Source organism: Tursiops truncatus, chromosome 10, assembly GCF_011762595.2.
Source record: "Tursiops truncatus isolate mTurTru1 chromosome 10, mTurTru1.mat.Y, whole genome shotgun sequence".
In the NCBI taxonomy this organism is placed as follows: Eukaryota; Metazoa; Chordata; class Mammalia; order Artiodactyla; family Delphinidae; genus Tursiops; species Tursiops truncatus.
Window position 1 is genome coordinate 82,439,836 of NC_047043.1, and position 26,075 is coordinate 82,465,910.

The 26,075-nt window shown below is 39.0% G+C and overlaps 1 protein-coding gene across 19 annotated transcripts in view; it reads left to right on the forward strand.

Moving 5' to 3' along the window:
• Positions 1–26,075, forward strand: part of MITF (melanocyte inducing transcription factor) — a 223,542-nt gene that overhangs the window by 173,155 nt on the left and 24,312 nt on the right. For 11 of the 19 annotated variants that reach the window (XM_073787554.1, XM_073787549.1, XM_073787548.1 and 8 more), the window contains 3 exons: positions 18,704–18,931; positions 19,973–20,056; positions 22,171–22,266. In XM_073787554.1, coding sequence (XP_073643655.1) covers positions 18,704–18,931; positions 19,973–20,056; positions 22,171–22,266 — 408 coding nt within the window. Of the gene's footprint in view, positions 1–17,516; positions 17,681–18,703; positions 18,932–19,972; positions 20,057–22,170; positions 22,267–26,075 lie in introns of those variants that run through there. The other 8 variants (XM_073787556.1, XM_073787562.1, XM_004313747.4 and 5 more) reach the window with 6 other exon arrangements.

A 26,075-nucleotide genomic window follows, 5' to 3' on the forward strand; every position in this document is an offset into this window, starting at 1 on the left:
CCTGTATCTAGACTAGGTAATTTGATAGATATCATAATAAGCTTATGGCTGTCACATGACTATTAACATTTAAAGTGACACATTTCCGGTTTATCAAGATCACACAATTTGGAATGAAATTCTCCTTACTTCGTGGATGTTCTGAATCAATTACAGTATTTACAAGTATACTCTTTTAGAATTAAATGATATTATCATAAAACGAACATACCATGGTTTATTAGCCAGCTCCCGTGGTAAATCTGTCAACCTACTATTGCCATCTTTAGAAGACTTGCTCTCTCCTGTAGGATTGTGGTTCATGCAACGTATTGTTTATTAGAAATAGAAACGTAGTACAGTGCACTAAGTCAGACACTGTACTAAGAACTAGGGGACAAGAACAAGAAGGCCATCTGTTCTGCTGTCAAGGAGCTCACATCAAGAAGGTGGTTTTATAGTCTGGAAAGAAATGTGAATAGGTGCTTTTGAAAAACCACAATAGACTGTTTCGGGAAATAATGACCAAAAAACTCATTTGTACATTTTTAAGTTGTTGGCATTTAGGTTAGTGTGCATGATCTGGGGACTCAGGTCTGGAAAATTGTTAGGTATTGTTCATCATTTTTGACTTTGAAATCTGGGGATATTTGACTTGATACAGTTCCTGCCCTCTTTTTTTTTTTTTTTTTTTTTTTTTGCCACTGTTGATTAGCCCTTCAACAGGGTCTGGGGTGTAATTCTGCTCTTAGGTGAGGGTGGTTGCATGTATGGCATGATGTAAAACACATTAGTGTGGTGAAATTGGAAGGGTTAGGAGGAAGCATAGGATTTTTCCACATTAAGTCTTTCCTTCTATCATATTCCTTGTATTCTTCTTATTGATGATTCCATGTCTACTCCCTTGATACCTGGAGCAGGGCTATTTGTAGCTCCAAGTATTTCCTAGAATTGGGACCTTACAGCATATAGTTAAAGAGTAGGGCAAGTAAAATATAATTTAAATTAATAATCCAAATCAGAGCTCTACTCTCAGAGATTAAATTGGATGTGATTTGCAAGATCTTGGTGGGTCAGTTGGCGAGTATGTTTTGTGTTTTAGAGATGTGTATAAATCCCCCTTTAGGGAAGATAGAGCCCTGGTCTTTTTCAACAAGATAACTTTTGTTCCAGTCCTGCTAACCTTGCCTGTGTCCACGTTAAAATTCTACTTTGATCAGTAGAAAGATAAATACTATAATGCTGTCAGGATTTCTCTCTCTGTATAGAATTATTTCTGTGGCTTTTTTCCCTTCCCTTTTCTCATTTTTATTTTCTAAATTTTCTCCAACCGTATACTTTACATCTTTTAATAATAAAGGTCATAAAATTTTTGTTTCCTCCCTAGTCTTGAGGGCAATAATAAGTTCAATAAAAGTCCGTCAGTGGTTTTTCTCTGATACATTCCTTCTTGAGGTGACAATTTTGGAGTTCTTTAAATAAGCACGTTTGCCATATCACTTGTAGCACAACATTGGTGACTCCTGAGAAGTGAAGCCTCGATGAATCCTGTGTATTTTGGTTCCTTTGGAACCCAGCAAACTTGCGTTTAGATCTCTGATGGTGTGAGAGCAGGGAAGTGACATTGGACTAGTTATTTAACCTCTCTTTTCGGTTTCCTCATCTGCAAACCAGACTAGTGATAGCACTTCACTATTGCTGTGAGCATCAAATAAGGTTCACATCTGTAAAGGCCCGAGCCTATGCCTTATACAGAAGAGATGCTCAATAGAAGTTAATTTTCTTCTGTAATTTTATTTTCTGTAAACAGAGAGGGTAAAACTTGTGTTAAAACTCAGTCTCCTACCCTCTGATGACCATTTTGAATATGGATAATTACATGGCTTGTTGTTAAGTAAATAATCTTGTCGTATCTAAAGGAAAACCAACCAAAAATACTGCATTATGTGGCTTTTCGTGACAAGCTTCTCCTTAAGGAAAAAGAAATCGTTTCTTTTTTTTTTCTCTCTCTCTCTCATTTTATATCAAAGGATAATTTTGTAAACATATTCAGTGGTAAAGTTATAACTGCATCATTGCATATTGCAATACTAAAGGGAGAGAACACTCAAATTCAGTTATTGCAATGCAATAATTTTTTAGAGTACTAATTAGATAAAACACAGAATATAAGGAAGCTTCAGTTTAGCAGTTGAAATTCACTTATCATTTTGCTAAAACTAAGAGCCCATTTATGGTCATTTAGAGCCACACTCCAGGCATCATTTGAGACAAAAACTTTTTGAGATGATATTGTTTAATTAGTGCAATTTCTTTCAATTTAGCTTTTTGTTTTTCCTTTGAGTGTTTACATATTTTTTTTCCCCTAAATGTAGAGGATGGGGAGGCAGACAGCAAAATAAAGCCAGAGCTAATATCTTTAAGACCAAAAAGAATTTGCCAATGAAATGATCAGGATTAAATTATTTTATATAAACGCCCAAGGCAACATTCGTGTGTGTGTGTGTGTGTGTGTGTGTGTGTGTGTGTGTTTGTATGTCTAAGAACTGTTTAAACATTTTTTTATGACTTTTATGATGGGAAATTTGCAAGATACTTAGAAGCAGGAAGAATAGCATAGTGACCCTCCTCGAGCCCCATCATTCAGCTTTAACAGACATCAGCATTTGTTTCACTTCTACTTCTACTGCTTAAAGCAGTTAGAAAATAAAAATCTGTGTGTCACATACAAAATTATAAATTAATGGCTTTGAAAGTTGTTCAAATATACTGAAAAAATAATTCCTTTTTTAAGATATAGGAAATGAATTGATGAAAACTTTGTTGTTTTGTTATTGTAGTTTGTGAGAGTAAGGAGGATTTATGTGAAATGTCAAACTAAGAACTGACGTACACTGGCTTTGTTTGCAAGTACAGCAATGTTCCTTTAGTATTTATCAGATAGAAAAGACTTCTAAGTGATATTGCCAATGCACTCACAGTTGCCAGTGCGCTCAGAGATGCCAAAGCAAGTTCCCAGTGTGCTTTTTGAATCATTAGAATTGTTTGGTTTGGTTCTGTGTAGTTTTAGGGCACAGTTGATCATTATCGTGTAGAACTGATAATTCTCAATTTACTTTTCCCACCCACGTCACTGTCCAGAACTCAAGATGATACGAGATCTTTGAGTTTGAATTAAGCTCTTCACAGTGACGATGACATTTCCTCCTCCTTCCATTGAACTAAAAGGTGTCCTTTGCATGTTAAGACCAGGCATGAAATAACTATTGACTATGAAACTCAGGTACATGTGGAAGCGCATCAGGAGTTGATGAGGAATCTACGCCATTCCTTTGGCTTGACTGGTTTTGTTGCCTTTTTTTCTGAAATCTACCCCAGAGAGGTTTGGGGTGTTGAATTGACACAGCATCTCTTAGTGTAGGGCTTCTCCACTATCGAGATTGGGGCCGGGTCATTCTTTGTAGAGCGTGCCTGTTCTGTGCACTGTAGGATGTTTGGCATCCTCCCTGGTCTCTACCCACTAGATGCCAGTAGCAGCCACCCGACTGTACCCCCAGTGGTGACAACTAAAAATGTCTCCAGACATTCCCACATGTTCCTCAAAGAGTAAAATTGCCTGTGGTTGAGAATCACTGTTTTAGAGTGTAGGACCATCTTACGTGTAAAGTTGTGTGTGAGTTTCCCTTTCCTCTGTCCCCATCCTAACTCTCCATTTGTAAGCTCCTTGAGGAGAGGAGTGAGGGGTTTCTTTCACACTGAGGTCCCTCTTTCTATCTACTACACATAAGATAAAGACTTTTAGGGACTGATTAACCACTGCCTTTTGTTTTTGTTTTTTTCCAAACCATTGGGCCACTTAACAAAAGAGTAATCTGGACACTCCTCTTCCCTTTTTTTTTTAATTGGTTTACCATTAGGTATATGGCGACTGGCATTTCAGTGATAACAGTGGCTCATTTTCTTTCTTATAAAAGACGTTACTATACTGTACAATGGTTTAACCTTTCCTTTAAAAATCCCATGATATAGATGCTTTTGGTTAACAAAAATTCCTTTTGAGTCAGGAAGATTCTGTTTGCCTGCCGATTCCACCCACTCCCCCAACACATCCCCTGCCTCCCCCCAAAAAAGGAAGAAAGTAAGAAGAAGCATCAATCCTTAAACTACTCAAAGTCCTGAGGCAGCTTTCCCATAACAGATGTTCACATTGACTTCTCTTTTGTAAAGTTCTGTCTTCATTGGCCCACTGCTGGCCTGAGGGCTCCTTCTGTTTGCTTAGGAATCGGGTCATGCTTTGGATTAATGCCTAGTGTCCACCCAGGCGATCATCATATATTAAGGAGAGACTATTTATAATGAAAGTGTGAAAACAAGTACTCAGGAGAAAAACATATTACAAAGGGTCTCTACAGTTTCACAATCAGCAATACTATGCTGAAATATAAATTCTACAGATAACTCATAACATGGTAGTATTTAGTGTAGTGGTTGGGAGCCAGCCTCAGATTTCTCATCCCTAAAATGGGAATAATAACAGCCCTTACTTCATAGGGTGGTAGTGAAGATTAAATGAGCAAATCCATTGAAAACTTTTAGGAAAACTACCTGGTATATGAGTTCTCAGTAATTACTTCATTTTCACTTTTTAATTATTTTTCTTCTTTATGAGAAACCCCAGTATGTTCCCATATTCTTATGTCTTTCAGAGTTCCCATTTGTGTTCTCAAAAGAAGTATTTTGTCCCTTTCCTCTTCACACATTTTATCCATTATTTTTGTCACACAAAGAAATCCACATGGGACTATCTCAGTTACATATATTGATATTGTATAGGTGTGCCCTACCTTTTTTACATTTTTTATAGATTTGCAGCAAATTTTAAATCCCTCTGAGAATTTGCTTTGTAGAGTGTGATAAATCTGTTTTTTTTTTTGCAAATGAACAGTTTCTTTTTAGTGAGGAAAACCAAAAGCAAAACTCCTCCTAAATGTCTTCATCAGCTCAATTTCAGATGACTGTACTTTTTTCTGTGACATAAATGTAAATCATTAGCCACTTTGTCTGAAAGAGGTTGTCCTGATTTTGATCCAAAAAGGTCCATATGAATTCAGTTTTGTACCCTCTGCACAAGTTAATAAATATTTCAGGGCTTCCCTGGTGGCGCAGTGGTTAAGAATCTGCCTGCCGACGCTGGGGACACGGGTTCAATCCCTGTCCCAGGAAGATCCCACATGCTGCGGAGCAACTAAACCCATACGCCACAACTACTAAGCCTATGCTCTAGAGCCCACGAGCCACAACTACTGAGACCATGTGCCACAACTACTGAAGCCCACGTGCCTAGAGCCCGTGCTCCCAAACAAGAGAAACCACAACAATGAGAAGACCGCGCACCGCAACGACGAGTAGCCCAGCCCTTGCTCGCCACAACTAGAGAAAGCCTGAGCACAGCAATGAAGACCCAACACAGCCAAAAATAAAAACAAATAAATAAATAAATTTATTTTAAAAATAAATAAATAAACATTTCATTTGAAGCTAAACTACACACTCCTGATTCTATCAGTGTGAACACTACATGGGCAGATCCAACTTACTTTGTTAACAAAACGTTTCTCTGAGAGGCGCTCAGGCTGACAGTACAGAGGAATGACCTGGAGCATATTGAATACAGCGATCAGTTCATGCAACATAAAGTCAGCTCCTTTAGAGGAAAGCTTCAGGCAAAGACCGAGAACAGTGAACAAAAAAGCAGACATTTGTGCTTGTGGTAGGTTATTAGATTGACCGAGTGCTTACTTAGTAAATATGCTACCATAGGACTTTTCTTTTTATAGAAAAAGAAGATAGAAAATGAATATAAATGAAGTATCTAGAATGTAAATGTCTATGCACTGTATGAATGTGGATAGGTTGTTTCAAACTTAAATAAAATCAGAGAGAATAATATAATGAGCCCCTCATATACTCATCACCAAACTTCAACAGTTATCAACTCATGGCTCATCTTGTTTCCTGTATATACCTCTCTCTTACCTGCAAATTCTACATGTAATTTCATCTTTAAATGTTTCAATATGTTAGACCTCTTCCTAGAAAAATGCAGAGTCAAAAGTTTGCATACAATTTTCAGGAGTTTCCACTTTCCCTAAGGCCCAGATTAAGAAGAAGTAGCTGAGCTAGCTCCTTTGGAAGTGGGAGAGAAAAAAGATTTCACAAAGTCTTCTGTATGATACTCCAGCTAACAAGTGTCCCATGCTCTATGATTCTTGTTTCTCCCCATTTACTCTTATCTTTGGCATCCATCTGTGATATTTGAGTCAGCCAAAGAGAAAAAGATAAAAGGATACCGAAAGAGGCTGAACTGCCCCCCTCCTTTTTGCCCTCTCCACTCCTTCAAGGTGATCTTTTTTTTTTTTTTTTGAGATGAATGAGCTAAATGGTGTAACAATGACCTACTTGGATGTGAAAACAAAAAAATCCAGGACTAACAATAATAGAGAACATTATTAATTTATTGAGCATTTACTACATACTAAGTACTTTTCGTGCATTCTGTCACTTAAACTAATCAACAAGATGAGCAACTACTAGGTAAGTAGTATCCATGATCCCATTTTACAGATAAAAAACTGAGGTTCAAAGCATTTAAGCAACTCGCTTAGGATTTGAGGTCAGATCTCTCTGAAATTCTAGCCAGATACTAACAAGACAAGGCTGCCTCTCTCCATTGCACTCTGACAGTTGGCCATACACTTAGCTTATGTGTTCCAAGCAGGTATACATGGGATATTTTACAACACTGTGCATCATTTATAGTTACTTCTTGGTGTTGGTGTGAGACATTTCAGAGCATTGTGTAAGAAAGTCCTTTAACATATGTGCTATTCTTAAATTAGTTTTGATGGAAGCTAAGAAGGAGCCAGAGACAAGAGCTAGCAGCATATATCTCATATCCAACTGCATCTTAATATTTGAGTCCAAGGCATCAGCAACTCTCAGATATGTAGCTACGGGAGCCTCCTAATTGTTTCTCCTGTGTCCACCGTTCTTTCCCATCAACATCAATCCCAGAGTGATATTTTACAAATGTTCATCAGGTCTTGTCACTTCTCTGCTTGAAACCTCCCAAAGGCTTCTCATAAGCAGCAGAGAAGAAAAATCACATTCCTTTCTGTGGCCTACAAAGCTCCATGATATCCGGTCCTGACCATATCTCTCAGTTTATGCACTGACCTGGTCACTGCTCCAGCCCTGCTGGCTGGGTCATTGATGTCATTCTTGTTTTTCAAAGATGCCAACCTGCTTCCGGCTCAGGATTTAAGCTCCTCTGATTCTCAACACACATGGCTTCTTCTCATCATTTGGGTTTCAGCTGGAATGTCCCTACTTCAGAGTAGCCTTCTTTTCTCCCAGTGGCTTTCTTTCTTATCTTTTCTGCATTGCACTTGTGTCACCATATGAAGTTCTTTCTTTGTTGATTTGTTGCCGTCGTGTTTGTCTCTGCTTCCCCAACTTCAGTATGGCTTTTGCGGGCTCAAGAACTCTGCTTTAGTGGCTGCTGTATCCTCAGTGCTTCCATAAATGCTGGTTAAATGAATGGCTGGGTTGTTCAGTGGGGAAGTTACGATGTACCTGCATGTAAAACTCTCAGTCAGAAAGTGCTTGTGAGCTGTTAGTGTTATTGTTGGAGTTGTTAATTCCAGACTGGAATTTCATGATCACATAATCTATACAACAAGTTTTAGGAATTGCCCAAGACAATGCATTTCCTCAAGAACCAGGAGGACCCCTCAGTCTCATGATCTAGGCCCTAAAGTGTGTGTTATTATGAGGTGGCTGCTTTTGCCAGTTCTCGGCTCATGTGGACTTGACCTTCAAACCAGCAGCATTCAGCTCTGATTTCTGACTGACCTTTTACTTAGGCCCAGGGCAATGTTTTCATCTCTGACAAACTTGACCACTGCTAGTTTCTTAAGAGTGTCTGTCCTTATGAAAAGGGATTTTGCTGCCTGTGTCATAATGATCTCTAATACCCGATAAACTGCAAACAATAGGGGCATTTTGGGGGGATGCTGAAACAAAAAGGCATCTGCAATTCTGAGGCAGTGCTAAACTGGGGCACATAAAAAAGTTATAGCACGTGGAACGCTGCACTCGCAGCTCCCATCAGGAGGGGGGAGAACTCGACGGTCCTTACAATGAGCTATTATTTTAAGGGCACCATGGAACCACGTAATTGCAGCCCTTTATAAAACCATAAAAATGTGTCAAACATTGTACAGATTCAAACTGTCTGGGCTTGAATGTTAGACCAAAAATTTAATAAATAAAGAGGTCTTCTTAATCTGATCAAATATTTAAAGAAAAAATTGAAATGAGGCAGATTTCATCATTATATAACAACTTCATGGGTTTATTTGTGGTTTTCAAAATTGTTCAGTAGAGGAATTCTGCCTGTATATATTTTTGTTTGTCCAGATCCACAGACTTTAATTTTTGTGGAATTTATAGATTTTTTTAAAAAAATTACAAAATTAGTGCCATATACATTATAGAAAATATTAAAAAGAACCAATAAGGTAGCAGCCACCTATAATTTAATCATCCTGAGACAGTCATGGAGAAGATTTTTGATGAATGATTTGTAACTGGTTTTTGTGTGTGTGTGTATGCATATGTATAAACAACATTTTTAAGTCAGTTTAGGGTCACAGTGTATGTAGTGATTCTAACCTGCTTTGTGTTCCTACTTACATGATGAACTTTCCCCCTCATTTAATAGTTTTATAAAATATGGACTTCATTCACTGTATTGTATCCATCTATATGGGGGCAATTCCCCTCCCCACCCCAAGGACATTTGTAATGTTGGAGACATTTTTGGTTGTCAGAACTGGCATTGGCGGGGAGGTGCTACTGGCATCTACTGGGCAGAGACCAAGGATGCTGCTAAATATCCTATAATACACATGCAACCCCACAACAAAGATGTACCTGGCCATAGGGTCAGTCATGCTGAGATAGAGGAACCGTGAACTTATATGGCTCCTTCATAATTAATTGAATGCATTGCTTTCTATTAGATATTTGTTTCCAATATTTTGTTATTAGAGATTAATGGTTGGCACACTTTCTGTAAAGAGCCAGATAGTAAATATTTTAGGCTTTGGAGATTATAAGGTCTATTACTCAACTCTGCTCTAGTATTGTAATAGCTTGAAAGCAGTCGTATACTATATGTAAATGAATGGGTGTGGCTGTGTCCCAATAAAACTTTATTTACAAAAATAGGCAGTGGGCACTAGGGTAGTAATTTGTCCACTTCTGTTTTAGGCAATGCTCTGATGTACCTCTGTGTTCTTAAATCTTTGCCCTTAGATCTGATGATTTCCTTAGAAAAAGTTCTTGAAAGTGTGAATTATTGGATGAACATGTATGTACCTTTTAAAAGTTTATATCAATTTATTTTTTTTCTCACTCACATCATATGAGATTGTTTATTTAGTGAGGCTTATTCTGATCCCACTTATGCCACCATCATTCCGTCAGATTTGGAACTACCTCCTGGAATGTGGAGTGTGAAAGGTAAAGCAGGGTTTGCCAATTTAAATGCCTTCAGGAGTCAGGCAGATTAATGAGTAAATCAGGCCAGTTATCAGTGTCAGAATAAGGAGTGGTAGGAATGTAGCAAAATGAAGAACAAGTGTTCCTTCAAAAGAGGGAAGCTGCTTCTCAACCCTGCCCCTTGCTGGCCCGCTAGAAGGTGGTTCATTGTTGCTAGATCTTCTGTTTTATCTAGAGAAACCAGAAATCCAAATTTTAGTATGATAACTCTGTAGTTTTTAATTAAATACTCTGTAGGCAATAAGCCATACCTGTGGACTGTGCCCATGGGCCACCAGCTTGAGGAATTCTGCTTTAACTGTGACTTATCAAGGGGTCTACAGTTTAGAGATGGAGACAGATCTCCAGGATCCTGACACTAAGCATCGTGGATGAGAGCTATAAGAGTTGGCAACCTTTGGGTCTGCGCTCATAGAAAAGGAAGCTTTATAACTCAGATTAGGGAGGTGCACTGTGAATCAACGGCCTGGCTTGGAGATATTACCTCCAGAGATTTCTGAATTAGTTAGGAAGAGTGAGGGTCTACCACTTCTCCATCTCCTCAGGACACTTCTAGAGGCTTCAGGATCCTGGCCTCCAACCTGTACAAGGCCCTACACAATCTGACCCTTTGTCCTTAGTTTCTAGTCTCCCCACTCATTCATGCATTTCAGCCACACTGCCTTCATTCAGTCATTGATTATCCAAATATTTGCTGAGCCCCTACTCTGTGCCAGGCCATGTTCTGGACAAAGTAGAGCAGGGTATGTATGGGGATGGAGAGCACGGGCAGGGTGGGAGTTGGGGTCTCTAAGTTCTTAGGATGGTTGTGGGAGATAAGATCAGAGAGGTCATGACCCCAGGGTGGAGGGGGAAGGGGGCACAGTAGGCTGGAGTCTTCAAAGTTTGCTGTGCATAAGAATCTACCTGGAGAACTTGTTAAAACATAGATTTCTGATCCTCACCCAGAGATTCTGATTCGTTAGCTCTGAGATGGGGCCCAAGAATATGAATTTCTAACAAGCCCCATAGGTAGTTCTGGTTTAGGGACCTGTAGGCCATTGTAAGTAGTTTGTTTTCTCTCAGATATAAATAGGGAGCCATTACAGAGGGGTTCTTTTTGCAGATGAGTGACATAATCTGACATATTTTACAAGAATCACACAGTGTATTGAACACAGGGTGCAAAAGAGCACATACAGAAGTAGGTGGAAGAGTCAAGAGGCTTTCAGTCATCCAAGTGAGAAATCATGGTGGCCCGGATCAAGTGGTAACAGTAGAGATGGTGAAAATTAGTTAAATTCGGGATATATTCTGAAAAGGAAGCCAGTACTTCTTGATGGAGTAGATGTGGGGTGTGAAGGAAAGAAATGAATCAAAGATGACCAAGGTTTTGGAAATGAGCAACAAGGTTGAATGAGATGAAGGTCATTTTTTTGGTGATTTCATATGTTTCAAGCTAATGGAAGAATGGGGGTACCATCTGCTATGATGGAGAAGACCATAGGGGGAAGAGGAAGGTGGACACTTTAAGTTTGAGATGTCTGCAGTCCTCCCAATGGAGTAAGCAGGTGGAGCTGAGTGTGGAGTTCAGGACATCTAAACAGAGTGTTTAAATCCAGGAGCCTGGCTTAGGTCACCAGGGCTGTGCGTGCAGAGAGAGGAAATCAAGCTCTGAGCCTTGAGGCGTTCTGACATTTACGAGGGAGAGAAGTGGAGAAAACTAGCAAAGGCCACTGAGAAGAAATGTTGAAAGAGGCAGGAAGAAAACCGGGCGAGTGCGGTCAAGAAGCAGCCAAGGAAAGAATGTGCGTGAAGAGCCTCCTAGCAGTTCCCTGAGCCTGGGAGGCTTCCTCACACCTGAGGACTTTTGTACTTTGCTGGGTGTCTCTTGCCACCCATCTGCCTGGCTCATTCTCTTCCCCAACTTCAGGTCTGTGCTTAAATGTCGTCTTCTGGGTGAGCCTTGCCCCAAACAGCCTGTGTAAGATGAAGACAGTTGCCTGGCATCTGGTTGGTACTCAGACAGTATTTGGTGAATGAATGTGAAGATAAAAGTCTTTTGATCGGGGCAGAAGTCCAGGTGGAAATGTCTTAAAGCCTTGCACTCAAGGTGTGGTGTGGTTTGTGGACCAGCAGGGTGGGCATCCCCTGGGAGCTTATTGGAAATGCAGGAGCTTAGGCCGCACCCCAGACCTACAGATTCACACGGCACTTAACAAGATCCCAGATGATTTATATAGACATTAAGGCTCGCACCCAATCCTGTTTTTAGTTCTTTTTGTATTTGGTAAGAGGACGACTGGGTATACTCTCTGACGGTAACAACTCAAAATAAGAGGTTAAAACTATGAAAATCCAGAGTCCATAGTTCCTTCTGTATTCAATCAGTTGTCGTCATATGATCTTTAAAAATTGTGAGGAGAGGCTTTCAAGAATACTTTGTAGGCTAGCCAAGTGATTTCATAGTTTTATTTTGAATTGACCTAAGCTAGGAGTGAACATATAAAGTGCACAGCATCAGGTACATGGTAGACAATTTTGAGTGAATGAATGCTATTTGTTTTCTGTGTTTTAAAAAATCTTGGTACTTATGACATATCATAAGTAGGAGGTAATAAGCATATCCTGTGTTCTTATGTCCAGTTATATGGAAAAGCAATACTATATACTATTTCTCTTTAGAAAAAACACCTCATTCTTCAAACCTTGCTAAAGCTTCAACATAATAGGAAAGCTGAATTCTAGATTGGTAAAACTTTCTTACAGAGCACTGGTTGACATTTTCTGTAAACAGTAGATATTTTAGGCTCTGGGGGCCACGTGGGCTCTGCTGCTCTAGTGTGGGCGCAGCGTGGACAACATGTAAACGAATGGACGGGGCTGTGTGCCAGGAAGCTTTATTTATGGACACTGAAATTTGGATTTCATAGAATTCTCATGTATCATGAGATATCATTCTGCTTTTGATGGTTTTCAACCATTGAAAAATATAAAATCTATTCTTAGTTTCTAGGCCATACAAAAACAGGGAACAGGCCTGATTGGGCAGGTGGGCAGATCCCTGTGATAGAGAAAAGGACCTGGGCATATCAACCTTGGTCACTTCTGACTTTCTTTTATTTAAGTACTCATTGTTTTTGCTTTTATTTGCATATGACTTTTTAAAATTGAAGTATAGTTGATTTACAATGCTGTATTAGTTTCAGTTGTACAGCAAAGTGATTATTATACATATGTATATATCTGTTCTTTTTCAGATTCTTTTCCATTATAGGTTATTACAAAATATTGACTATAGTTCCCTGTGCTGTACAGTAGGACCTTGTTGTTTACCTGTTTCATATATAGCAGTGTGTATCTGTTAATCCCAAACTCCTAATTTTTCCCCTCCCGCCCCTGCTTTTCCCTTTGGAAAACCATAAGTTTGTTTTCTATGTCTGAGAGTCTGTTTTCTTTTTTTGTAAATATGCTCATTTGTATCATGTTTTTAGATTCCGCATACAAGTGATATCATATGGTGTTTGTCTTTCTCTGCCTGACTTACTTTACTTAGTATGATCAACTCTAGGTCCATCCATGTTGCTACCTATGGCATTATTTTATTCTTTTTAATGCCTGAGTAATAGTCCATTGTGTATATATACAACATCTTCTTTATCCATTCATCTGTTGATGGACATTTAAGTTGCTTCCATGTCTTGACAGTTGTAAATAGTGCTGCTGTGAACATAGAGGTACATGTATCTTTTCAAATTAGAGTTTTCGTCTTTTATGGATATATGCCCAGGAGTGGGATTGCTGGGTCATACGGCAACTCTATTGTTAGTTTTTTGAGAAACCTCCATACTGTTCTCCATAGTGTCTACACCAATTTACATTCCCACCAAAAGTATAGGAGGGTTCCTTTTCTCCACACCCTCTTCCAGCATTTATTATTTGTCTGCATATGATTTTGATTCTTCTGTCTTAGGTCAGGATTCGTATTCTTGTTGTCCTTCTTTTTTGTTAGGGAGACCTTTGTACAGGTTGTACAGCAAACACGACTGAGTGAGAACATGTGTTCTGGACTGGTGTTTTCTTTCGTGGTAGTGTTATAATTGTGGGACTGAAAAGAATCTTGGCACCTCTCAGATGTGACCCTGGGCAAGACTTTGCTCAAATTATTTCAGAAAGCTAGCTTCCTTTGTTTCACCATTTTCTCAGGGATGGTGATTGCATCATTGACCATCTCTGTACATAGTCCTTTAAAAAACCGTTTGAAAAGAATAGTGTTTTGGGAGTGGTAGTGGATAGCAATTGATTGAATTATAATCCTTTTACTATTTCTTCAACTTACTGAGCAAAAGAACACATTCTCTCTCTAAACACAAAATGAGAAATCTAAATACTTTGTTGACTTGTTAAAAAAGTAAAATCAATTATAAACTAAAAGGATTATGGGAATCTTCGCTCAATTTTATTTTTATTCTGGTTTACAAATAGTAGAGGGAATAGAAGGACAGTGAACATCAGATGGGGATCTTTTTTCCTGCAGTGAATTCTTTTGTCAGCCAATTTGATAGTATCTGCAGGCACCATCTTACACTGATGTGCTCCAGGATCTCTTTAGAATGGAACTGCTGGAAAATAACCTGTCAGTGTCACCTGGGAAGTGGCGAAGCTAAACTGTGACAATTAGAATGTGATTTATTCCAGTTCTTTTGCTATCAATTCAGGATCTGAATGAAGAAAGGAAAAAGGGCAAGGAGATAGTAGTAGCAATAAAGGAAGAAAAGTTTCAAAGCCAGTGGATTTTTGCCCTTGATCCAGATAGCTAACATACTTTATATATGTGAAATATAAGTTACGTCAATAAAATACTGTATTTCGATAGAGTAAGAAGTATTCCAGCTTTATTTTGTGGTCTGTGCTTCTAGTGCTCAGCAATACCCAACTTTTGGTATCCGAATTCTGTGGTATAGTTGGTTTCAAGGTCAAAAACATGAAAAAATTATTAGGAAATCATGCAGATGTTTAACACCACATATGTTTTCAGTTGCATGCTTGTTTGGCTATTTAAAAATTAATGCAAGGGAAATCACTCACTAAAAAGCTATGGTTTAGGATGGCTGAACACAGAACCTTATATTTATGTGGCTTTGAAAATATTCCGAGGACTGTAGTATAGAGCCTCATAATAATGTTATGAGAAGTTAGGGCAGTTAGTGTTTCCTTCCAGCATCTTCTGGATATGAGGGAAGCAACACACACAGAGGTTGTGTCACACACCACCACCACACAGTGGGGGTGGCATGGCTAGGATGGGGTGGAGATACTGCAACAGTACTAACTGTTCCAGATCAGTGCTTCTCAAAGTGTCTCAGAGAGCCCTGGGGGTCTCCAAGACTCCTGTAGTTCTGTCAGGTCAAAACTACTTTCATAATAATACCGAGAGGTTATTTTCCTTTTTTCATGCTCATCTCTCGCGTACAGTACTATGCCATTTTATATTAGGGACTTGAGCATCTGTGGATTTTGCTATCTGAAGAGGTCCTGAAACCCATCCCCATGGATTCTGAGGGATATCTATATACAGAAGAGTTTTACAGAGGCTACATGATGTGTTAAAATGTCATTGTTCTAAGGGCCAGTGGACTATGTGCTAGTGGATAATCTTATGTTTTAAAAATCTCTTACTTTTAATTCCTAAGATGAGAAATATGGATAGATATAACCTGCATAAACACAAGAAATTAAAACAGTTTAAAAGGGTCCTAGGACAAAAAAGAAAGTTTGAGAATTGCTGTTTGAGATAGGTTGCTAAGCCTGGTAGAGGTGTGATTTCATTTAATACTGAAAACACCTCTAAGAGGCAGGTTCTATTGTCATTCCCATTGAGCACATGACGTGATGAAGGCCTGGAAAGGTTAATGACTTGCAGAAGGTCATAAAAGTAGTAAGCTGCAAAGTCTGAATTTGAACCCAGGTTTCAACTTCTTAATTCTTCTGTTGACTGTGCTGTCAGGCATGATATCCCTGTCAGAGAAGCACCAGGAGTGCTTGGATTTGATGCTAAGTTCTCAGAAGAGGAACTAACTTCTTAAAACCTAGGCCACCCCCCACCCCAGGGAATGTAGATAGGAAGATTCTCCTGTGGGCATTATAGAGCAGAGACCACATTCTACTGGCTTGTGGGCTGAGTCCAGCCAACAGATTTGTTTGATTTGTCTTCTACAATATGAAAAATCAAACAATTTGGTGTCATTTTTGTAATCTGGGAGATTTCATTTAAAAAACAAGTTCAGATTGCCAACTAAATTGAAAAATTGGAAGATCTAGCTAGACTGGAATAGTTTTCCCATATGGCCACAATCAGTTGCAGATTATGTTAGCTCTTCCTTTTAGATGAAATATCCACCCTCTAGTTTGCCACAGGCCTCACCACTCCCTATTACACACCACAGATCATGACCTCACTTATGTTACCTGTTTTAGGTGTTTGGAGTGGAGACATCTGGGGATGTTCTGACTTCTCCATAGTGTTTACAGCCAATCTGTTCTCAACTTACTTAAAAAGACACTGACAGTAAAAGGGCAAAAATACATCCCACTCTGACTACCCCAACCTGGTTGTAGTAAAGACCTCACTGATGCCAAATAGAGAACAAGTTGCTTTTTTCCTTACTGAAGCTTAAAATTCTGATTCATTAAAAATAAGGATCTGCCAGTGAATTAACGTTTATTTTTAAATGTGCAGCCCCTTGTGTTTAAAGTGTAATAGTGAAATAAGCACATTACACTCATTGCCCTCATTTTATGTTTATTTTAGAAATGTCTATTGTCCTCATCATTATCGTGTCTGGACCCTTTATGAAACTTAAAATGTCTCTGTGAACCTCTGTGTGCATGTTAGATCGGTCAATTGAAACAATTTGAGGTTGTCAACTAAAGGACTTCATTATCCTGGGCATTTGGATGGAATTATTGAATTTCAAATTCTTGTGCTTGAAGTATCTCACCAATTCAGCAGTGCATATCAACTGTTACCATAATTTTTAGATATATATTTGTTTGCCTTTTATCTTCCTTTGCTTCCCCCCAGACTCTCAGGGTCATAAACCTGGCAATTATATCTACTTGCTCACAATGTGTATTCTGTGCCTTGCACAGTGTTTAGCACATAATAACAGTAAATAATGGAATGAATCAGGAAATCTATAAATGCCTCAGCTGTGTATATGGTAACTCTTATTCTTCTCTAGCTCCAAGAATTATATTAAAAGATTTTTTAGTGAAAAATTTTATGCTTCCTTATTTGAGGATTAAATTGGGGAGATGTGTATTTCTTATTTTCCACATAAATATATATCCAAAACTGCCTCTGTATTTTTCCTTTTCTATTTAGAATAGCTCCCCCTCTTCCTGATGCAAGGTCAGTAGGAGATTTATATATCTGTCCAGTTAAGAATAAGATGCACATTGAGACCAGGATGCAAGATGAGGCTGTTGAACTTGAAAGTTCATCAGAGACTCCCCCATACTAAAAGACACTCTTTCTGCATTTGGAAGGGCTGAGTTATTCGGCCATTAGAAGAGTCTCATGTGTAGCTTTTAGGCAATGTTCTCCAAAGGGGGCATCTAGCTCTTAACCTATTGCTGAAAGAGAAATACCATTGTCTATTAATACTACTGGAACTAAAGATGAATAGTGAATTGGCCTTGATCTGACAGTGAGTTTGACTTTGATAGCTCATCCCTTAAAAAGGTTCTTTTATATTTATGAAAAAAAGTATGACGTCAAGCTGGGTGGGGTGCGGGGGGGTTGATATCAATATTTAAGAGCAAACTTGTAGGGCTTCCAAAAAAAAAGCCCTTTGTGTGAACTTTTTTTTTTACATGCATAACTAATTAGCTTAGGTTATTATAAGCAGGGCTGCTGTGATAAAGTTTCCGGTGGTGTCTCGGGATACCTTGTTTATAGTACTTTCTCTATGCCAGTCTACGAATCGGAGTTGCAGAAAGTAGAGGGAGCGAATAGTCTACCGTTATTTGTTGGATTGGGGCCACCTAAAACGTGGTTATGCTGGAAATGCTAGAATATAATCACTATCAGGTGAGCTTTATTCTTATATTTAGTCTCTGAAATGTAATCAATAAATTGAGCGTTTCACCTTTTCATGTTATTGTAGTAGACACAGTTTTCAATAAGTACATGTCTTCCCGTTTAATGCTGTTTATTGTTTGATACCATAATCAGTAATTCGATGTAGTTTCGAATGAAGTAAATATTAGTAGGATTTTTTTTCCCCTGGTGCATGGCTGTGCTCTCTCCATGAGCTCCTGTTCATGGCTCTAAGATTAAATTGTGTTTATCAAGGAAAAAGTGACTAAATTGAGTATCATTGATTTTTTTTAAAAAGTTCTTATTCTCTATTAATGTCTATAAGAAAGAAGGGAAAAGTAATGTTGGTGGCTTAATATTCATGCCTTCAAAAACACATACATAGAAGTGCTATGTGTTTGAAAGAAACTGCTTAATGGGGAATTGCTTTTTATGTTGAGTTTAAGATCTTAATTAAAATGTTGAACAGTCATGTCCAAATGCAAGTGGGAGGAACTGATCCACAACCAGTTGATTTAATCATCCGAATGTTTCTGTTTCCGTTCTACAACCGTTTTATAGTTGTTCCTTAAGGAGGGTTTTTTGTGTTTTTTTAAAACAGAAAGCGGTTCTGTTTGCCAAAGAAAACTGAAATGAATCAAGTTATGCGCCTTCTTCTAGATTGTTGTTTTGATCTTAACAAACTCTTTCAGGTGTGTTGGGGAAATTTTTGCCCTACAGATAGTGGCACATTTTTAGTCATCAGACATGAGAAGAAGGGCACAAGGTTTTAAAGAGATGATGGACCGCCAGTTAGCAGGGAAATAGGGCAGAGTACTACCCCAAATCCTAAGGGTTAGCCTTTAAACTTCAGTAGTATCAAAATCCATCAGCACGGTGCCTGGTACCTAACAGGGGCTTAATAATCTATTCTCTTGGTGGACTGGCCCGTCTCATGCTTGTGCCTGAAAGAAGAGCTGTCCGAAACTCACCAATAACAGCGCTCTCTTCTCTTCCCTCCGTGGCTATGTTCAGGTGCAGACCCACCTCGAAAACCCCACCAAGTACCACATACAGCAAGCCCAAAGGCAGCAGGTAAAGCAGTACCTTTCTACCACTTTAGCAAATAAACATGCCAACCAAGTCCTGAGCTTGCCATGTCCAAACCAGCCTGGCGATCATGTCATGCCACCAGTGCCCGGGAGCAGCGCACCCAACAGCCCCATGGCTATGCTTACACTTAACTCCAACTGTGAAAAAGAGGTAATTCATGTCTCCTCCCCTCTCCTTTTTCTTACACTGAATGACTGTCTGTTGGATCTCCCTCCCGCACTTGACCGTGGACTCCAGTCTGTCCGCGTGGCCACCTTCGCTGGCCGTTGTCCCCGATTCCCCATTCTAGCTGTCACCCTCCAGCCTCTTCTCCCTGTCACCATCCCCGGGTTATTGGGTTATGGCTCCTGGCAGGGGACCTGGCCCCCTCAGAGCAGAACCCAGACGCGAGGACACTTTTTCTTCCACCCCGTTTCTGCTTCGTTAGCTGAGTGTTCTCTTCCATTCCTTTCCGTTTACAGAGCAGTGAAAATGCAAGGAGAGAAGGAAAGGTGGAAAAGGGAGAGTAAAAATAGAAAAGGTGTTGGACAGGCGGTTTAGAATTTCCGCTTGCTGTGAACGTCTGGGATGTTATTTTTATTGCTCCCTGAGTTGGAAAGGAAAAAAAAAAGCACAGAGTGTGCATGGCTGGATTGGAAGAATATAGCACATGAAAATCTAACAGAAAAGCAAAGATTTCCTTGCTGGGTGAATTCGGTTTCCTAATAAAATTGCCACTGCTGGTGAAATCTGCTTTTTGTAAAGGCTGGGTTGGAGACAAGACTCAAATGTACCTCAAGCTAATTATTGCATCAAAATTTGAAGCATACCTAACAGGAGGGTTGTGATTTAATATGTTATTTCCAAATATGAGATGATGAGCTTCATTTTAGTGGAGTTTGTCCTCTGAAATGTTCATGTGATTCAGAGGTGACTCTTCTGAAGTTTGGTTGATTTTAATTTCTAGAGGGACTAAGTCTTTTCCCTTTTGCCCAAACCAACCATCTTATTCTTCTCTGTCCATGTTTGTCATCTGTCAAGCTGATTTGCTGGAAGAAGTTCTTCCTTCATTATTTTGTTTCTCGGTCAGATTACACTTTATCAGAAAGCTTAGTTCATCTTGTTGCCGCGCCATCAGCCTCGTGTGAATATGTCATTGAAAAGTCGTTTGCAAATCCAGATCATAGGCTGATTTTGCTTGTGTTTTTGCAGGGATTTTATAAGTTTGAAGAACAAAACAGGGCGGAGAGCGAATGCCCAAGTATGAACACGCATTTACGAGCGTCGTGCATGCAGGTACTGAATGACTCAGCAGCCCAAAGATGTAACGCTCTGTAATGAGGATCTATATTTGTGGCTAATCACACTTTCCTGATGACTTAAGCGTTTTTTTTTTCCCCCATTGATTTTTTTTTTTTAATTGAGGAAGCTATGAACAGAACTATTTTCTTCATAATGTCTCATGATTAAAAAATTACTAGGGAAATGATACTTGAAATGCATTTTTCCCTGAGTTGCTGTAAGTCATTAAACAGTGCTTAAAATACATAAATTTTAATAAAATAGAATGTAAACTGCTGTACTTCATTTAGATACCATCATCAAAATACGTTGTACAAATTTATAGGTTAGCGACTTTGACAGGATATTTGTAAAACCAAGATGTGTGTGTGTGTGAGATCTATATATTGTTTTATAAAATGGAATCTCATGGAAAATATATTTTGAGATTTTATTCATTTAATGATAAATCATGGATATTTTCCCAAATAATGAAAAGTTCTTCTGTGACATCCTACTTAATGGCTATATAAATCATGCTATACCCATTTATTAATATATTTATGTATTTTTAATGTGTATATACATATATGAGAAAGAAGAATAATAAACAAAAAATTCTTATTTTTTTTTGCTTTTCTCTACTGCCTTTTATCAACATGTATGGCTCTTTTCATAAGAGAAAAAATTCTCTCATACCAAGCCCACTAAGTTCATTTCCCTAAAAATAAAATAAAAAATTTACGAAGAAAGGTTGCTCATAAGCCTTCTGGCCCATTTTCCAGTTTACCAACTCATTTAGAAAATCATCTCTTAAAAACAAGCAAACGAAACAGATACAACTGGTGTACCTGGAAAGGAAACAGTGTGGTGACAGTTATTCAAAACTGACCTCCAATTATTCTCAGGGGTCACTTAATGCCACTCATTTTTTGAATGTTTACTATATTCTTGGCACTGTGAGCACTTTATATGGTTTGTCCTGAAATCTCACAAGAATCCAATAAGGCCATGAGTATTATTACCCCCATTTTACAGATTGGGACACTGAGGCTCTTAAAGATGAAGGGTGTTACCCCAATCCAGAAAGTGGGAGAACCAGGATTCCGACAAGCCCCATGATGTTGGAGCCTGTCTTCTTTAATTAGAAAATGGCAAAAAGACACAAAGGAGCATCCGTCTGAGTTCTGAGATTTCATTGTGTACTCGTGAAGCACGATTAAGACCCAAGCGTGTGTGCACACGCACACCAAGTAGCTCAAATATATAAGGTGTTTGCGAAGAAATGTTTTCACAGACTTGTCTTTGCAACTGCTGCAATGCACATGTAATCACTGTTGTTTATTATCATAACTAATGTTTTGGTACTACAGGAATAAAATTGATCTAGAGGGAATGTCAGCTCCACGACGGTAATGATAACCTCGTCCTGGTGTACTCCTCTGGGAGTGCCAAGCACGCTGGCAGCTGTACGAGGAGAAACTTATTTTACAAGTCCTTGTAAGATGAGTGCAGGGATACCCAGTGGCCTGGGAGCCACAGTGCCCCACACACCCCTGTGGGAGCAAAGGGCTGAATTGCCATCTGTGGTTTTTTATTCCAAGGAGGGTGTGGGAAAGGTACAGGGCATAGTCTTTAGAGGAGAAAAGGAAAAGGCAGCTGTCATTCAAGATGAAATTCCCTGGTTCATCTTTCTTGTTTAAGGCAGGCAATTTTGCATAAAAGTTCAGAGCATGGTTCAAACTGTGGCTCTAACCCTTCTCTGAAGTGTGACTTCGGGCAAGTTGCTTCTCATATATCTCACCTGGAAAATTGCTATAATAATAGCACCTACCCTGATAGGGTTATTGTCAGGATAAATCACCTAGCCCATAAAAAGTCCTGCGCCCAGTGTCTGGCACCTAGTAATCACTCACTTAGTGCTGGTTGCATATGTCATCCTCATCACCCATTAGTGTTAATGGTCTTCAATAATATTCTTATTTGGGGAGGAAGAGGACAGTTACCTCTTAGAATCTAACTAAAGAATGTTATTGCTTTGGGTCAGGAAAGACCATGGATTTCTTTTTGGGTTGCTTTGCACAGTTTTTGCTTATATCTGTCTGTTCTCCATTGCCTTTTTCCTTCAGATGGATGATGTAATCGATGACATCATTAGCCTAGAATCAAGTTATAATGAAGAAATCCTGGGCCTGATGGATCCCGCCTTGCAAATGGCAAATACGGTATCGGTGATCTTTTTTTCTAAAAGAAAATCTTGTGACATTATTTCCAGTGTTTTCTTCCTTCTCCTGAATTTTCAGTTTATCTTTGCAAGTGATTCATTGAGAAATGTATTGATGATGAGGCAGAGAAGTATCTCAGGATCACAAATAAATGACTTAGACATCAGAAATTAAGAATTTCTCATGAGTTTATCAGTAACCCCATGATGAAGCTCTGCATTCCCTGGACTCCAAGTCCACTTTCAGTAGCACGTTAGATCTTCCAGTTGCCTTTGACATCTGATGCCCAACTTAGGACACTGCTGCCAAGGGAAATACTCTGAACTGTGTTACTTACAGTGGTTTTCTAGTTGGCCTGAAAAGTTAATGCACTTTTTAAAGGAGATCCCTTATTAGTCACAGGTGATAGAGTGACATTCAAGTTACCCTTCTTCAACAGCAAATTTATTCCAATTTTAGTTAATTAATCAGGGGTCATATTTGCTCTTCTCTGTTACTTATTCCTCTCTGCAGTTTGGAGCCTTGCTTGTAGAGTTCATTTTCTTTCACTCCTTCCATTTTTGTCTTATTTGGTCCTTGCAGGAATTCCTTGGGTCATTGCCCTCCGTTTTAGGGTTAGGAAAAGTTAGCTTGTGTTGCGCTAGATTACACATCTCGGATGTGTCAGGGCCAGGACTCCTCAGTACATCTTTGAAGGCCTAGTCCCATCCTTTTCTGTTTTCTATACGAGCAATGCCATGAGACTATCATATTCTTTAGTAATTAGTTTTTAAAAGACTAACTTCCATGATGGTAAGGGGGTAAAAGGGAGTTGTTATTAATGGGTATAGAGATTCAGATTTGCAAGATGAAAAAGTTCTGGAGATGTGTTGCCCAACAATGTGAACATACTTAACACAATTGAACTGTACACGTATTGGATTGGCCAAAAAGTTTGTTCGGGTTTTCCCGGAAAACCCACACGAACATTTTGGCCAACCCAATAAAAATAGTTAAGATGGGAAATTTTAGGTCATATGTTTTTTACCCCACATATACACAAAAAAGTTTTAAAGACTAAATTCCAATAGTAAATTTCCTTGGAAAGGGAATGTGGTAGCTCTTACTTCTTTATACTAAAATCCCTAGAAAACCAATTTTTTATAGTTAAGTTTTCTTATCTATCTTGATCCAGTCCTTTAAGTCACTTACTTGAAGTCTTGAGGGTTAAGGATGACTCCCTTCGAAACCTCTAATCTTCTTCTGGGATCCTTAGTTTTGTCAATTTACTGTCCATTTAAACTCACCCCCTCATTTTGAAAGAGCTAAATATTCTTTCTGACAAATGTTTCCGTGCCAAACTCTTCCCAACTTCTTTGAGCCCTTGGTTGGCTTCTGTGGAACCCTCTTGCTTCCAACTTTTGTGCATCCCGTGAGGCAGACTGCACTTGTCTCAAAAGAACTTTGCTGATGAGGGTGGTCGTTTTTCCAGTGGCATCAAGTGGATACCTGAGCACACTCAGGAGGACTGTAGAATTGGCATGATTTTTAAAAATTATTCCTTTTTAAATTTTTCCCCAAAGGTGAGGACCTTGGGTGTCACCTGATCCAACCTAGTACTCAATGCGTTAACTTCCTCTTGCGTATCCTTTGTATTCCCCACCAAAATATCAGGCATTTGGCTTCTTAAAAGCCTCCAGTGAAAAATATGCACGCACTTACAAGTGAAGCAGTAAAGCACAATGGTTGGGAGTTGAAGATTTATGATCAGACCTGGATTCAAATCCTGAGTCTGCCATTTACTGTCTGACCTGGCACATTACTTTGCTTCTTAAAGTCCTCCATTTCCCCATCTGTAAAATGGGACTGATCACTGTTTCTACCTCACATGGTCATCTCATAAAGTATGTACAGCATTTAGCGTTGGAAACATAGCTTGTACTCAACAATATCTAAATTATTAAATGTAATTTATTATAGTTTCAAATAATTTTGATAGCATTTTTTCTGGATGTTATTCACTCAACACCTGTAATGTGTGAAGCTCTACGTTAGAATAATATCATACTCGATAATGGAAATATTTCTCATAGTGAGTCTCTCTGTGAATTCCAGATGTGGGTCCCAGTTTGCCTCATGGAGAACTCGTCCTTGTGACAACCCTTCTGGAGATGTGACCTTTAGGCTGATAACCCACGTCTCCTCGGTCAGTCTGCATTAGAGTAGACATCCTAGTCTTTCATTATCCGGTTGCTCCTGAACTCCTTTTAAGATTGATTTAGCATTTATTAAAGACCTCATATGTGAGCAGTGCTGGGTAAGGTGCTGTGGATGCAAATGACTCAGGTCTCCTTCCTGGTCTCATTGGGCTAGAAAAGGAGACCACTTCAGACCTTGAATGGAGAAGGATAATTCAGAAGCAGAGAGGCCATCTCAGGGGAGTTCCCAGATAGGAAAGAACCCCCAGGTAGAATTTAATTAATTCCCAGTCAGGAGAGGAGTAACCTGCAGCCACGCTCAGGAGTCACTGACTTTGTCCCAGCATCCATTTCTCTTCTGTGTTCCCCCGCATCAGAGCTTTCCCACAACAAACTATTTTAGCATTTTACTACGGGCAGAAAGACTGTAACATAGAGGTTTGGAACACAGACTCTGAGCCAGACATCTGAGTTCAATACATACTCTGGAGTGAGTTATTTGTCTTCCCTGCCTCACTTTCCTTGTCTGGAAAATGGGGACAGCAGTAGCATCGAAAACAATAGAAACCATGTGAAAATTATAAGAGTTAATCTACAAAAAAATATTTAGGACAGTCTTGCCTGACGTGCTCTCACTGAATGTTAGTTACTAGCTCTTATTCATGATAAATTTGGGTTTTAATTGTCAAAATTAAATAACAAAGCCACTACAACTTACTAATATTTTAATTTTTTTTTCCCCACAGGGAAGTTTAAACTGAATGTCCTTTACATTGGGCATTTTTCCTTTTATTTGATTCTTTGAAATGGTCTATTTCAAGTAAACTACTTTAAAAAATAAAGTGGAAGGAACACTTAGAGAGGAAACTATCCTAAGGGAATTGGAGTCTAGAAATAACTATTCTGAGAGCACAAGGGCCCTCTTGTACCATCACAAACAAAGAATAAAAGTCCCAGTTTACTTGTGCTAACAGTGCTCAATTGATATTCAGAGAAGGGGACCATCCAGAGAGAAAAAATAATAACATTTTACAATTATCATTTACTTGGAAAAATATTCATTTTGGTAGAGCTGAGCACTGAAGAACTTGATTCAGACCAAGTTTAGGGCACATACCCACGTGTGTCTACCTTCTCTTTATTTGTCCTAATTAGGTTGCGGCTTTCATCTGTCCATTGTGTAGCTTGTGCACTGGAAGTGAAATCTTGTCCATCAAGTTAATGTGCTAGATAAAAACTCAGCAAAGACACAATATATCCATGTTAACAGAAGATGCCTCTTCCTCTTCCTTAGCTCCAAAGGTGTTATTTTGACCTAATTTCGATGTTAACCGTGTTTATGAGGGGATTTTTCTAATTCAGACGGGGAACCACAGAATCATTTCTTAAATTTGCATGGCTAGGAGACTCATTTCTAATTAGAAAGCCATATTATTTTAATCAGTCTTCCTCTGAGTAGCTTCAACAAGTAACAGTCATTAATACAAAGAGCATAAGCCATCATTTAGAGCAGAGTCTTTCAAACCTTGGTACTATTGACATTTGAGATGGATAATTCTTCGTTATGGAGACTGTCCTGTCCATTGTAGGATGTTTAGCAGAATCCCTGGCTTCTACCCACTGGATGTCATT